Here is a 15,881-nt window from a genome sequence, read left to right as displayed (position 1 = left end):
GGTACAATATTAAGGTTGATTATAAAGTTTTGGTAATAGATGGTGCTCCAGTTAGCTAATGCTGCTGTTAAGCAAAATACCAAAAATGGATTGGCTTTTATAAAGGGGATTTATTTGGTTACAAAGTTACAGTCTGAAGGCCATAAAGTGTCCAAGGTAAGGCATCAACAATCTGGTACCTTTACTGAAGGATGGTCACTGGTGTCTGGAAAACCTGTTAGCTTGGAAAGCATGTGGCTGGCGTCTGCTTGCTCCAGGTGGTGTTTCAAAATGGCGTCTCCAAAATGTTGCTCTTGGGGCATTTTGTCCTCTCTTAGCTGCAGCTGCTCTTCAAAATATCACTCTCAGTTGCTCTGAGGTCCTTTGTCTGTGAACTCCTTTATAGGACTCCAGTGATCCAATTAACACCCACCCTGAATGGGCAGGGTTAACACCTCCATGGAAATTATCCAATCAGACTTTCACTCACAGTTGATTGAGTCACATCTCCATGGAAACGCTCAAAGAATTCCAATCTAATCAACACTAATACATTTGCCCCCACAAGATTGCCATCAAAGAACATGTCATTTTGGGGGACATAATACATCCAAACTGGCACAGATGGTGTTGATGGTAACACACCATTGTGAGTAAAATTAACTGCTGAATTATGTTTATGAATGTGGATAAAAGGGGAAATTTTAGATTATATATATGTTACTAGAATAAAAACATAGGACTGTATAACACAGTGAACCCTATTGTATTTGATGGACTATGGGTAATAGCACAGTTATAGTTAATAGTACAATTATAAAAATGTTCTTTCATGAATTGTAATGAAGAGCACACTAATGCAAGATGTTAATAATAGGGTGGTACACAGGAAGACTGTATTTTATGTATTTTATGCTTGACTTCTCTGCAAACTGCAACTTCTTTAATAAAAGCAAACATAGGACAATATAATACAAACAGTGAACCCTAATGTAAGCTATGGACTACAGTTAATAGTATAATTATAATGATATTATTTCATCAATTGTAACAAGGTATCACACTAATGCAAACTGTTACTATTAAGGAAAACTGCATGTGTGATGGGGGTATTTGGGAACTCTGTATATTTTGCATGCTTTTTCTGTAAACCTACAACTTTTCTAATAAAACATAAATTTTAAGAAGACTGAAAACAATTTGAAAACCCAAAAATTAAAGTGTGGTATATCCAATAATATGTATCAACAATTAAATATTATACCATGGAGGAATGTTTACAGAGACCATATGTTAAGCAGTGAATAAAAGCAGGTTATGGAACAGAAGGTACAGCATATACACACAGAAAAAGAAAAAAATAAAAAGGACAAAATAAGTCAAAACTTCCAGTAATTATGTATTCTTAGTACCTACTGTCATTAAAACAAAAACTTGTTTAGGATCATGGACTCTGGAATCAAAAAAAACATAGTTTGAAGGGAAGAACCTTATCACTGTTGGTGGGGAAGTCGAACGGTGCGGCCCATCTGGAGGGCGGTATAGGTTGTTCCACAGGAAGCTAAGTATAGGGTTGCCATAAGGTCCTGCAATCCCGTTACTGGGTATATATTTGGAAAATCTGAAAGCAGGGACACGAATGGACATTTGCACACTGGTATTTATGGCGGCAGTATTCACAATTTGCAGTAGATGGAGGTGGCCTAAGGGAACATCAACTGATAAAAGGAATGGCGAACTGTAGGGCATACGTACAATGAAATATTGGACAGCCTACAAGAAAGAATGAAGTTGTGAGGACAGTATGTTGAGTGAAATAAACCAGAAATGAAAAGACATTTTAATGCCTTGCTAATATGGACTAACTATAATGTGCAAACTCTTGAGAACTGAATCTGAAAAGCATAGGTTTTCAAGGGAAGGCTTATGGTAAAGATTCCTAGATTGTAAGCTTTACAGCAATCACATCTATTCCTGAGTTGTAATGGTTATTTCTAAATTCTGAGATGCTGAGCTCTTTGTGTATAACCTGGTCAGTCAATGGAACTTCGGGTATCTATGTAACACGTGAGACTCAGAACCAGAGTTCAGCAGCTATGAATGTCAGTATTATGCCATACAGCAAATGTTAAAGAAGCTGAAAAAGAGATCAGACTTCAATTAGAAATATGAATGAAATGGACCTGGCTCTGAAAAAGACTTCACACTTCAATTAGAGATATGAATGAAGCTGATCTAGTTAGGACTAAGGCAAATTAGACTTAAAGGGTAATGATATTATTATACAATTATTTCTTTTAAACTCGGGAAAAACAATAAAGTTTATTAAAAAAGAACAACTATGGAAAATCCCACCTGGTCAGAAGGCTTAACAACTTTTAACTTATGAAGTCAGATGCTCCTCTCTGATCCGTCAACTTAAAAATAAACTTTAGAAACAAATTCTTCCTTAGCGCTCTTCAAAAAAAACAAGTGCACAGATCTTTGGCATCTCCCATTTTATCCTTGCACTTAATTTTCTACCCTGATCAAAATGATCCCACTAGTAAGCTCTAGCTTCCTCTCTAGCCAGTTTCCTTTCAATCATGTACTCCTACAAGCTTTTGTTATACTGAAGTCCCTGGCAAGTACCCCTTAAACTCTTTTTGGCTTAATTTGATGTGGACTTCACTTGTCACACTTCGTAGGTATGCTTATTCTTCTTATTTGGGGAAATCATCCTATTTTCTGAAAGCTCTTTTTCCTCCCTTACAATAGGCTATTTTACTTTAAGGCAGCAATTTCTTATATCCTTAGAGTGGTAACACTTACAGTGTAAAGTTCTTTTCATGGTATTCTTTCCTTCCTTTTAGAGTTAAGGTGAAATAAAATTAACTGCTTTGAAGTTCAGGAATTTTTAAACATTTGAAGACTCTGAGAATTACCACAAAACTAAGACTGTAAATAATTTCTTCGGTTTGATTTCATTTCATCGATTTCTGATGTCTAAATGATGAAGAGAGAGTGTGGTACGTGAAAAAGTTGAGGACTTCTGGAGCCAAAATTGAGTTCATACCCAAGTCCTGCCGCTTTCCAGCTATATGACCTTGGGACAGTTAATCAACCGCTTTGGGCTTCAGTTTCTTCATATAAAAAATGGTGAAGAGTAGCACTAACTTTACGGGGTTTTTATGAGAAACAGTAAAGTATAATTACAGTGTCTGGTACATGGCAGGCATTCACTAAATGCTAATTCACTGCCTCCTTAAGTATTTGCTTGCACATAATGTACTCAATACATTCATGCATATCAAGTTCTCTTATTTTTCTGTTATTCAATGAGAAAAATAAAAAATACAACGAATATTACGGGGGCAGGAGAAAAGTGAAAAATTTTCATCTTGTAAAAGATCTTATGTTTGAAAAAATGGGGACATCTTAGGGTATAGGGCAAACAAACCCCAAAAAGAACTGAAATGGTCAAAAGTGAATTTATACTATAAACAGCTAAACAAATTGTGATGATTAGGTTCATGTGTCAACATGACCAGGTGATGGTGCCCAGTTGCTCAAGCAACCACTGGCCTAACAGTTACTGGACATTTGTGGATGGTTAATAAACCAGAAGGCTGGTTTATTAAATCATCAGTCATTCGATTCCACTGTGTCTGATTATATCAATGAAGGGAGTGCCTTCTCAATAAGGGAATTCAATCAGCTTGATTTAATCCGATCAGTTGAAGACTTTTAAGGGAGGAGAGAGCTTTCACTTCTTCAGCCAGCCAGCCTCTCCTGGGGAATTCACTGAAGACCCTCATCTGAGTGCCAGCTCTTTTATAAAATTCTCATATTTACAGATATCTCCTATTGGTTCTGTTTTCCTAGAGAACCCTGACTAATTCACCAATCCTCTACAAAATCTCACAGTCAAAAAATTTTATCATACTGATCAAACATAGATAATAACCATAGTGGTAAAAATAGATCTGCTGACACTTAAAAACGAGAATGAGTATGAGTCAATATTCAAAACTGCTGTTTCTAAACAGCTGAGTAGCTCAAGTTTTCTATAATGGAAGAAGGAAAGGATGAAAAAGATTACCCCAAATCAGTTAAAGGGAATGTACAAATTAGGTATCAATTTATGGCATTCATTAAAACTTCTGTTTAACATCCTTTAGAAATCAACACATATATAAATTGTTCAAAATACCATATAACATGCACTAAGAATACTGTAAGTACCGTACAGTAATAAAGTTCTTGTGAATAAGTCTTTAGCATCACCCTAACTATGCAGTATTTGGGGAAAAGTGGCTGTTCATAGTATGATTCTGTTGCTGGTTTCATTCATAGTTTAGTTCTCTTTCCTTCAGTTCCATATACCTCCTATACAAAACTACTTTTTTCATTGTGGTGGTGGTGGTGGTGATTTAATTCTAGGTATTCCAAAAGGAAGTAAAAGTTAATCTCTGGAAGATCGTATTTGATCATTTAGAGGAATATACAATATATTTTACCTTACACCTGGAGGTAAGCTATTCATTGTTCATTTACCCAAACAAGATTCTATAACAAAATATAATGATCAATAAGAAAAGATTGATGAGCCTCTCTCTCCTTCCTCTCACAATCTCCTGGCATCCTCCGATAGCAGTTCCTAATACCAGATATTTAAAAATGGAAAAGAAAAGAAAAAAATATAAAAGAGCTTCACTGAAAGAAGCTGCAGGGGAATTTCCATTTTTCCTCTTGGAATGAAAGCAGCACTTTGCCCAAACCAGGAAATCTTCTACTCTCTTATCTCACCAGCCACACAAGAAGATGAACAATGGGGGAAGGGATGGGTAAAAGGATAAAGATGGAATTACTAGGATCCCGACTCTGTGACCCAGAATGAAGTTTCCCATAGAATAAAATGCTATACATGCAGGGCTCCTTGGAGAAATGGCTGCTTTTAGGACTGGTGCAGAAAATATACAGGAAAGTAAGGAAGTACCTTGACTGATACAGTTAGAAAGGTTGAAGGGTAAAGAAGGATAAAGAAAAGGCATTTTGAGCAAGAGCACAGAGGCAAGAAAGCAGAATATCTTTGGAGTTCATCCACTTACCAACTGTGTGATGTAGAGAAAATATTTTCATTGTTTTAAGCCTTCATTTATTCATCTATAAGCAGGGGTTATAATGCTATCTATACTGCACAGTTATTATATGGACTAAATGAGTTCATGAATTTAAAGCCATAGTAAAGCACCTGGCACAAAACATTTTAGCTGTCATCACTATGTTGCTGTCATCATCTGTCATCATCTCCTCCTCTATAGTCCCATAGAGAGAATATCCTGCCCACTGTAATGTCTTAACTAGTCTTGCCCGCTGCCCTCTAGACCCTTCTTAAACACTGCCCTGAAGCCCTCCACTGATCACACAGCTTGTACAACACTTTAACTGCCTACAGGATATGGTCAAGGCTCCTAAGCCTGGCATTCAGGGCGATCAACAGTCTTATCCCAACCTATCTTTTCTTATTGTTTTCCCTGGATTCAACTTACATTTTACATTTTTTCTCTTTCCGGTTTCTCTTGAAGAATCAAATACCTGGTAATACTAGTTTATTACAATAATCTGCAAAAGTGAGTAGCAATTTCTCCTTTTAGAAAAGAAGTGCTCTCTCCAGGTGACTATAATCATTATTATTCGCATAATATATGCATCTACTCTACCCCACCCCACCCCCAATCATTTGTGTTACCTGCCTGGTTCTTCTAGGCATCAGAATTTGCCACCCCTGCCTAAGATTTTTTCATCTCTTTAATTTTGCTGATTCTTCCCCTTTCTCAAGATTCAGCTCAACTCACTCACTTTTCCACAGTCTCCTCCAATTTCCCAAACTAGAAACAATGGGTTATCCTCCTTTGAAGGACAGCACTTTATCCAAATACCTCTCTTTTGATACCTATGCCTTAGTCCTTGTATTCTAGTTCTTCCTTCGCTTATTCATGAAGAAACATTTACTAAGTATCTACAACCTGCTCTGTGCCATGCAACACCCTAGGGTGGTTATCAAAGTGAATCAGACACATCCTTAGTAATAAGGAGTTCCCAGGCTAGGGAACTGGATTTAGCTCCTGGACAAGTCCCTTGAGGACAAAATCCATTTTTGATTGATGTTTGTATCCATTATAGCACCTAGCCTCAGTATCCTAGCTTATAAAGTGGGACACCATAAATATGTGTTGAATGAATGAATGACTGAATAAATGACTGCATTTAATAGTCTGTCTTGAATTGGTTATTTAGATTTGATTCAACTTACCTCCTAGAGCAGAAGTCAGTCATGCCCTGTAGGTCAAATCTAGCCCTCCAACAGTTTTTGTAAATAAAGTTTAATTGGCACACAGCCATATTACATATTCTCTATGGCTGCTTTCACTCTACAATAGCAGAGTTGAATAGTTGTGATAGACACGGCCTGCAAAGCCTAAAATTTTTACTACCTGGTCTTTTACAAGAAAAGTTTGCTGACCTCTGTCCTCAAGGGTGGCAACACTGGCTTATTCATATCCTTTTCATACACACCGTATACACTGCTTCCACACATTTGGTGTTCCCCCCCCAAAAAAAAAACTATTAAATTGAATTGACAAACTTTAAAACCATGCCTATTTCTAAGCTGGAGACTGACTATGTTATTGAAGGTATTTATTAGAAGCATAATGACCAAAACCTGGAAAACCATGTCAGAAGTTAAGAGTATCACACGTATTGATGCATATACTTTAGGCAGGCCTCTCTTTACCATTAAAAAAGTCAAGACTTAATGACAACACTACAAATAGTCCAATTATAAAATGGGCAAAAGATATGCAAAGACATTTTTCCAAGGAAGAAATACAAATGGCTAAAAAAACACATGAATAAATGTTCATATTCATATTAAGGAAATGCAAATCAAGACCACAATGAGGGGACTCGGGCAAGATGGCGGCATAGAGAGGAGTGGAAGCTAAGTAGACCCCCTGGAAAAACTACAAAAAACCAGAAACAACTAGTAAATAATCCAGAATAATTGCGGGGGGACAAACAAGACCATCCACTCATCATACACCAACCTGAATTGGGAGGAATGCCCGAGAACACAGCATAAAATCTGTAAGTAAAACCTGCGGAACCAAGTCGTGAGACCCCCTCCCCCATAGCCCAAGCTGCAAAGCCTCGTGGTGCCAGAGAGAAGCTCTCTCCCAGCAAGCAAATATAGCTTAGCTGAGCTCCAACTGAGGTTTTAAGTAGCGAGTGTGAACTGCTCACTACAGGTACGCATCCCCCAAAAACAGACAGAGGCTTTGGGTGACGACTGACCTGGGAGAGCCGGAGGGTCACCTTGGACTGGGTCTGAAGGGGACTATCTGTTTCTTTTTTGGCTCAGTGGAGAAAGTCCCAGTCATTTTCAGTTTCCAAGGCTGTGACTTGGGGAAGGGTGGAAACAGCACAAGCAGACAGCGAGACCACTGAAATGCTAATGACCCCCACCTGAGGGGTCTGTCTTCTCTAGGAGGAAAGGGGTGGGGCCCTTTCCATTCAGAACCAGACCCCAGAGCCTGGGGGAACACAGCCATACTTCCTCACACCAGTCAAGAATTACAGGCTAACAGGCATCACCTGCTGGGAAGAAAAGCACAGTGACCCAAGGCATCAAAGAATGGAGCAATTTTCTAAGAGACACCCTCAGGGAAACCAGATACTGAATATTTCTTCCCTCTGGGACCTGAGCCTGTTCTGGTCTGGGAAAACCTGATTTGGATAACCAAGGAAACCACGCCTAGACAACAGAAAATTACAAACCTACACTAAGAAAAACAAAGTTATGGCCCAGTCAAAGGAACAAACATACACTTCAACTGAGATACAGGAATTTAAACAACTAATGCTACATCAATTCAAAAAGTTTAGAGAAGATATTGCAAAAGAGATAGAGGCTGTAAAGGAAACACTGGGCATATATACGGCAGAAATCAAAAGTTCAAAAAAACAACTAGTAGAATCTATGGAAATGAAAGGCACAACACAAGAGATGAAAGACACAATGGAAACATACAACAGCAGATCTCAAGAGGCAGAAGAAAACACTCAGGAACTGGAGAACAAAACAGCTGAAAGCCTACACACAAAGAAGCAGATGGAGAAAATAATGAAAAAATATGAGCAACGTCTCTGGGAATTCAAGGATGAAACAAAGTACAATAATGTATGTATCACTGGTGTACCAGAAGGAGAAGAGAAGGGAAAGGGGGCAGAAGCAATAATAGAGGACGTAATTAATGAAAATTTCCCATCTCTTATGAAAGACATAAAATTACAGATCCAAGAAGTGCAGCGTACTCCAAACAGAAGAGATCTGAATAGGCCTAAGCCAAGACACTTAATAATCAGATTATCACATGTCAAAGACAAAGAGAGAATCCTGAAAGCAGCAAGAGAAAAGCGATCCATTACATACAAAGGAAGCTTCATAAGACTATGTGCAGATCTCTCAGCAGAAACCATGGAGGCAAGAAGAAAGTGGTGTGATATATTTAAGATACTGAAAGAGAAAAACCGCCAACCAAGAATCCTATATCCAGCAAAGCTGTCCTTCAAATATGAGGGAGAGCTCAAAATATTTTCTGACAGACAATGAGAGACTTTGTGAACAAGACACCTGCCCTACAGGAAATACTAAAGGGAGCACTACAGGGTGATAGAAGACAGGAGTGCGTGGTTTGGAACACAATTTTGGGAGATGGTAGCACAACAATGTAAGTACACTGAACAAAGGTAACTATGAATACAGCTGAGAGAGGAAGGTGGGGAGCATGTGAGACACCACAAGAAAGGAGGAAAGATAAAGACTGGGACTGTGTAACTTGCTGAAATCTAGCATATTCAACAATTGTGATAAAACATACAAATATGTTCTTTTACGAGGGAGAACAAGCAAATGGTAACCTTGCAAGGTGTTAAAAATGGGGAGGCATTGGGGGAGGGATGCAATCAGCATAAACTAGAGACTGTAACTAATAGAATCATTGTGTTATGCTTCCTTTAATGTAACAAAGGTGATATACCAAGGTGAATGCAGATAAGAGGGGGGGGGGGGATAGGGAAAGCATGTTAGACACTTGACATTGGTGGTATTGTCTGATTCTTTATTCTACTTTGATTTAAGGTTATTTTTCCTTTTGCTGCTTCCTAGCTGTCATTTTTTTTTTCCTCTTTCTTTTGCCTCTCTACCTTCTTTGACTCTCCCTCCTGCCTTGTGGAAGAAATGCAGATGCTCTTATATAGATAGTGGTGAAGGTGGTGAACACATAAATGTATGACCATGCAGAAAACCGTCCATTATTTACTTGGGATGGAATGTATGGTGAGTGAACAAAACCATATTAAAAAAAAATGGGTTGATGACAAAACCTCGAGGGCAATATAGTGAGTGAAATAAGCCAGACACATTAGGACAATTATTGCAGGGTCTCACTGATAGGAACTAATTATAATATGTAAACTCATAGACATGAAATATAAGGTACCAAAATATAGGACGAGGCTTAAGAATGGGGAGTGGTTGCTTAGTATGAGCAGAATGTTGAATTGGGATGAACTTAAATGTTTGGAAATGAACAGGGGTGTTGGTAGCAAGATGTGAGAATAACTAACAGCGCCGAATGGTGTGTGAATGAGGTGGAAAGGGGAAGCTCAGAATCATATATGTCACCAGAAGGAAAGTTGGAGGTCAAAAGATGGGAATGTATAAAACTGAATCCTGTGGTGGGCAATGTCCATGATCAACTGTACAAATACTAGGAATCGCTTCCATGAACCAAAACAAATGTATGACAATACAATTAGAAGTTAATAATAGAGGGGCATATAGGGAAGAACTATATACCTATTACAAACTATATACTACACTTAGTAGTATTTCAACATTTTTTCATAAACAGTAACAAATGTACTATATCAATACTACGAGTCAACAATTGAGGGGGTTTGGTTAGGGATTCCTTTTCTTTTTTTCTTTTTTCATCTTTCACTTTATTTCTTGTCTGGAGTAATGAAAAGTTTCTAAAAATTGAATAAAAATTAAGTGTGATGGATGCACAGCTGTATGAGGGTACCCAGGGGCAAGTGATTGTACACTTTGGATCTTTGGATAATTGTACAGTATCTGAACAATCTCAATAAAAATGCAAAAAATAAAAAATGCAAAAAATAAAAAAATAAAAAAAAGACCACAATGAGTTATCATCTCACACCACTAAGAATGGCTGCCATTTAGCAAACAGGAAACTACAAATGCTGGAGAGGATGGATATCGAGAAACTGGAATTCTTTTTCATTGCTGGTGGGAATGTATAATGGTATAGATGCTGTGGAAGATAATTTGGTGGGTCCTCAGAAAACTGTTACCCTACGATCTGGCAATTTCACTCCTCGGTATATACCCAGAAGATCTGAAAACAGTGACACGAACAGACATTTGCACACCGATGTTCATAGAGCATTGTTCAAAATTGCCAAGAAATAGAAACAATCCAAGTGCCCCTAAACAGATGAGCGGATAAACAAAATGTAGTATATGCATATGATGTCATACTACGCAGAAGCAAGAAGGAATAACATCGTGAAACATACATGACAACATGGATGAACCTTGAAGACATAATGCTGAGTGAAATAAGACACACAAAAGGAGAGATATTCTATTTTACCACTAATGTGAACTCCATGAACAATGTAAAATAAGTGTCTTATAATGTAGAATATAGGGGACCTAGAGATAGACAGAAGCTAGTGAAGGGAGAATGATAACCTAATATGTACAGACATGATAATGAGGGTGAACTTAATGGTATGGGAATGGACAGAGGTGAGTGTGGTTCGTTAATGGGATTATAAGTTTCAGTGTCACACTGAAGGTGAATATGATCAAAACTGGTTGCTTAAAGACACATGTCTCACAGATTAGCATTACAAATATAAATAAGTGTCAGCATGATATACTGAAAAGATATGACACTGGTACAAAGAGTGAACAACAGAATGGTATATGGAAAAACTGCCCATTACATATTATAGACTATATTTAACTGGAATATCTTACCAGCACTACACTAATACTAGAGATGAATAATTAGTGACTGCTAAGAGCTCTGGGACGTTTTATGTTATGATAATTGTTTTAAATTGAGAGTGATGATGATTATACAACTAAGTGAAGACAATGCAAGAAACTAATTGCTTATCATTGGACAGAATATATGTTATGTGAAACTAGGAACCCCCTACTTAATAAGTCAGGCCCTTGATCTTGAGGCTTGCTCTTGTGAAACTCAGGGCTATAAATGGGAGGCTAATCCTGTCTATAATTATGCCTATGAGGCACCTCCAGAGAACCTCCTCTTTGTTCCTCAGATGTGGCCTTTCTCTCTCTAAGCCCAACTTGGCAAATAAATTCCTTAACCTCCCCCCAACATGGGACATGACTCCCAAGGGAATGAATCTCCCTGGTGATGTGGGACACAGCTCCCAGGAATGAGCCTGGCCCTGGCATCAAGGGACTGAAAATACCTTCTTGACCAAAAGGGAGAAAAGCAAGGTAACAAAATAAGAGTACCATGGCTAAGAGATCTCAAACAAATTCAAAACGCTATCCTGGATGTTTCTCTTATGCAAGCTCCAGCTAGACACCCCAGATGGTCACAATATGCCATGCCCTTACCAACAGTAGTTCCAAAATACCTAGGTCCCTATCTGAGATCCTATAAAAGATGCACTCACTTAAGTTTTATCTCTCAGAAACTTAAATCCACCAAAGTGTTCCTATGGCTAAAACCCAGAGGCAACAGCCTCTTTAAGAGCAACAATCAGATGCAGCCCCGTTCCCCTTAGTGTTGACACGCCCTTTCAATATGAACAAGTTAGGGTGGTCACTGCCTAGATACCCCTAAAGTTCGAGAAAGTGATTAAACAAGAGGAAGGGGTAGAACAGACAAGATAGGATTTAACAAAGGATTATGAATACTGGATCTTTATATATAAATATTTAGATGCTAGGGTATTGGAATAGCTAGAAGGAATAACTGAAATGGTGGAACTGTAACCAACGATTCCCAATAGAAACAGGACATTTTGGAAATTTATGAGAACTTTTTCTGTTGTCACAACAATTTGGATAGGAGAGGGCAGTGATACTGTATTTGGTGGTGGGAGCTATTGATTCTAGAAGACCTAAAATATACGAAACAACCCTGCATAACAAAGAACTGTCTGTGTCCTTCAAGACTAAAAAGTTCCACTACTTCTTTCACAGAGTATAGTAAGGAGAAAGAGGAGAAAAATTCTACAGTTAGAGAAATCTGACAAGTACTACCTCAGCCTGGTGATCAATGATAAAGTTGTTGTATGTCCCTTATTACGATGAGATGAAAATGGCATTTTACCTCTATGGTCTTCCTCCACAAAACCCATAACCACAGTCTAATCATGAGAAAACCGAAGGCAAATTCCAAGTGAAGACCATTCCACTAAATAATTGACCAGCACTCCTCAAAACAGGCAAGGTCATCAAAAAAAAAAAAGGGAGTCTAAAAAACTGCCCACAGCTAAGAGGAGCACATGTATTTTCTTGTTTCTCTTGTGATTTCTATTTTGACCTACCATTTATATAGACGTGTATTGCTTAATGTCCATGTATTTGTGAATTTTCCTTGCCTAAGAGACATTACAACTAAATGTAATGTGAATACAAAAACACAACATACCAAAACTAATGGAATACAACGAAAGCAGTGCTCAGAGGGGCATTTATAGCTGTAAATGTCTACATTAAAAAATAAAAAAGATCTGAAATCAATAATCTATCTTTGACCTTAGGAAACTAGAAAAAGAAGAGCAAACATGATCCAAAGTTATATATGTGAAAAGCCTATTTATGATCATTTTATTCCAGAACTTTATTATATATAGAATACATCATTTTTTGCACTGTTTTAGTGTAGACTGAATTTTCCAGCACTATACCTACCACGTAATTGAGGGGTAATTCTATTCTTTTAATTAAGACTTTTATGAAAAATTGTTCACCATCTGGGAAAAATCACTGCCAAAGACCATGCTCCTTATGGTATCTGAGTTGCTAACACAATACATCTGAAATCAGTCTGCATTTGTAGCTGTTGCATTCACAGTGATTCTTTGCAGTGGTGCAAACATGCGAGCAACCAATAACTTAAAGTGCCGGTAGTCAGGTCTGAGCATTTACATATTTAAACAGTTGACAGAGCATTTTCTAATAAAGCACTTATTTCATCTTTATGTTTCAGTCACAGCATTATATTGATTTTTTTAAATTATGTTTATGGGTAGATTTTATTGCCAATGAATCTCATTTCAGTATATTACAGAAGAAACTACCAAATATTTGTTACAAAAAGGGGGATATTGGACCAGACAGGTTGAGAATAACTTACCTACACTTCAGCCTTCATGTACCTGGACTATTACAGATCCCACCTAACTAATATGTTGGATTCTGTATGTTCTCTCTTCCAAATAAAAATACTTACAGATACAACAATCACCAGTATTACTTCTATCTTCAAAACAACAGATTTCCAACATGACTTGCAACTCAGCCTAGTACTGAGGACTTCATGACGCTTCATAAAGAAATTCCTTCTTACCTAACCTACTATGGTATCTGGTCAACATCTGAAACAGAATACCCCATTCAGAAAACTGTATTTCTAAGGAGTCAGCAAGACATAATGAAAAGAATAAGGATTTGGAATCTCAGCTCTGCCACTTATTAAGGGAATGATCCTGGTCAAGTTACTTACCATTTTCTAAGCCTTAATTTCCTCATTTCTTAAGTGAGGACTATGAAGGACCTTACTCACAGGGTTATGTTAAGGAATTAATCAGACAGAGTAGGAGCTCAGAGTTTGCTATTTCAAAATTCAGTTTCGTTCACTTACGTATCCTAAGGTCCTGGGATGGTGTCTGACACACTGCGGCACCCAAGACATGGTCATTGGATGAAAGCTCATTTGATTTCTGAAACCTTCCCAGGACAGTCCATCTGACTCCGATCAGTCAGTTCATTAATGATAATTGAGTGCTCACTATCAAGTTCTTTACTAGAAGTAAATGTGTAATTTGGACAGTAAGTGCTGCACATTTAAAGGCAAGATATCCCTGTGAACTAGACTAACGGAATGTGGTGTGGAAAAGGGATAAAACAGCCATCTCTTCCCAGATTTTTTCCATCTAATCCATTCTTCTTACAGTCTCAATTAACTTTATCATAGCTCAACCTGTCACTCTTCTGCCTAAAACTCATCAAAATGGTGCCAGTGCCTTCTAGATTTCTCAACTCTTGCGTGGTTTACCAGATGCTTCACATTCTAGCTCCTGTTCACCTCTTAGAACTGCATGAATCAGTTAAGCAGCCACTAGCTACACTGGCTCCTGAACACTTGAAATGTAGCTGGTATGTATTGAGATGTGCTGTAACTGTAAAATATGCTATCAGACTTCAAAGTACAAAACAAGAGTGTGAAATACTGCATTGAAATTTTTATACTGATTACATGTTTAAGTTATCGTGGCTATATTGGGGTAAATAATTGTAAAAATTAATTGTTTCTTTTTACTTTTTTCAACGTGGCTACTAGAAAATTTAAAAATGCATATATGGCTGGCATTTTGTTTCTGTCCGGCACTTACTTTCCTTTCCCAGCTCTACATTTCAGCCTGAATAATTCACTTGCAATTTGTGACCAGGTCTGTTTCTCTGGCCTGCGCCTCGGTGGGCACGCTATTGGTGCCTCAAACACTTTTTCTTCTCTTCGCAGAGTTAAATGCTTCTACTCATTTTTCAGATCTTAGTTTAAGCATCACTTTCTCCAAGAAGTCTCGCTGACACCATTCCGCCCCCTCCCATAGGCCGCAATGGGGTCTCCTGTGTGACAGACTTCATCAGAGCACCTGTTCGGCCTCTGCAAATGCCTTTCTTTATTCTTGTCTGTCTCCTCAACAAGAATGGAAACTCCTTGTGGGGGCGGAGACGCCTCTGAACTGCAGGGACTTCCACGCGTATTAGGCCACGTCTAGTACACAGCAGCCTGTCGGCTGAACGAATGAACAGTGGGACAAAGACGGTGAAAGAATGAAGGCAGTACAAAGTTCCGTGGGATAAGAGGGGCCTGAAAGGTGCGGCAGGGACTAGGTGGGAGCTCCGCGGGCGCCAGCTGGACCTGCCCGGCCTGCTAGGCATGATCCTCCCGGCCCTGCGTTGCCGGAAAGGGACGGGGGCCGCCAGCAGGACTCACCAGTCTCTGGTCGATGTCGGCGTCGGACAGTTTGGCGGAGGGTGGCGAGAACTCGGCGTAGCGCAGCCCCTCGCCCGTGGAGGGGACGCCGCGGCTAGCAGCCATGGCAATGTGGCCCAGGGAGACGCTCGGCGCCAGGACGCCGGCTACGAGGCGGCGGCAGGGACAAACTAGTTAGAGCGCGTTCCTCTCGAGGATTTACCAAGAGTTTTGTCCTCTGGAATGTGAAGGGCGGGATCCCAGCAGAGCTCGTTCTCGCCCCTGCTCAGGTAAACTTGTACCATTAAAGCCTTGATTGAGACTGAGCAGAAGCAGCGGGGACGTGTAGGATATTTTTGTTTCAGATTTGCAGGCCCCAAGCCCACGCGACGTCCCCTGGGGCATGGCAGGGTGGGCCTAGCCCCCTCCCTGGGCTACCCCGAGGGCCTGGGCTGAATGAAGCCCTTGGGTCTGCTGTTGGTCTCATCAGAAGTTCCAAGAAGCCCAGAATCCATCTGCAGTTCCTGAGGGTGGGAACGTGCTTGAGGGTTCCTGACCCACGCCAGGACTCTT

The 15,881-nt window shown here is 39.2% G+C and overlaps 1 protein-coding gene across 1 annotated transcript in view; it reads right to left on the bottom strand.

The window, feature by feature from the left end:
* Positions 1 to 15,486, bottom strand: part of DNAJC15 (DnaJ heat shock protein family (Hsp40) member C15) — an 86,848-nt gene extending 71,362 nt beyond the window's left edge. Inside the window, exon 1 of the mRNA XM_037800426.1 lies at positions 15,330 to 15,486. Within this exon, the coding sequence (XP_037656354.1) occupies positions 15,330 to 15,434 (105 nt within the window). The 5' untranslated portion in view covers positions 15,435 to 15,486. The remainder of the gene's footprint in view (positions 1 to 15,329) is intronic.
* Between the last annotated feature and the right edge of the window lie 395 nt (positions 15,487 to 15,881).

This window comes from Choloepus didactylus, chromosome 12, assembly GCF_015220235.1.
Source record: "Choloepus didactylus isolate mChoDid1 chromosome 12, mChoDid1.pri, whole genome shotgun sequence".
Taxonomy (NCBI): Eukaryota; Metazoa; Chordata; class Mammalia; order Pilosa; family Megalonychidae; genus Choloepus; species Choloepus didactylus.
Note: the sequence above shows the minus strand (reverse complement) of the source record. Positions and strands in the feature narration are given on the sequence as shown.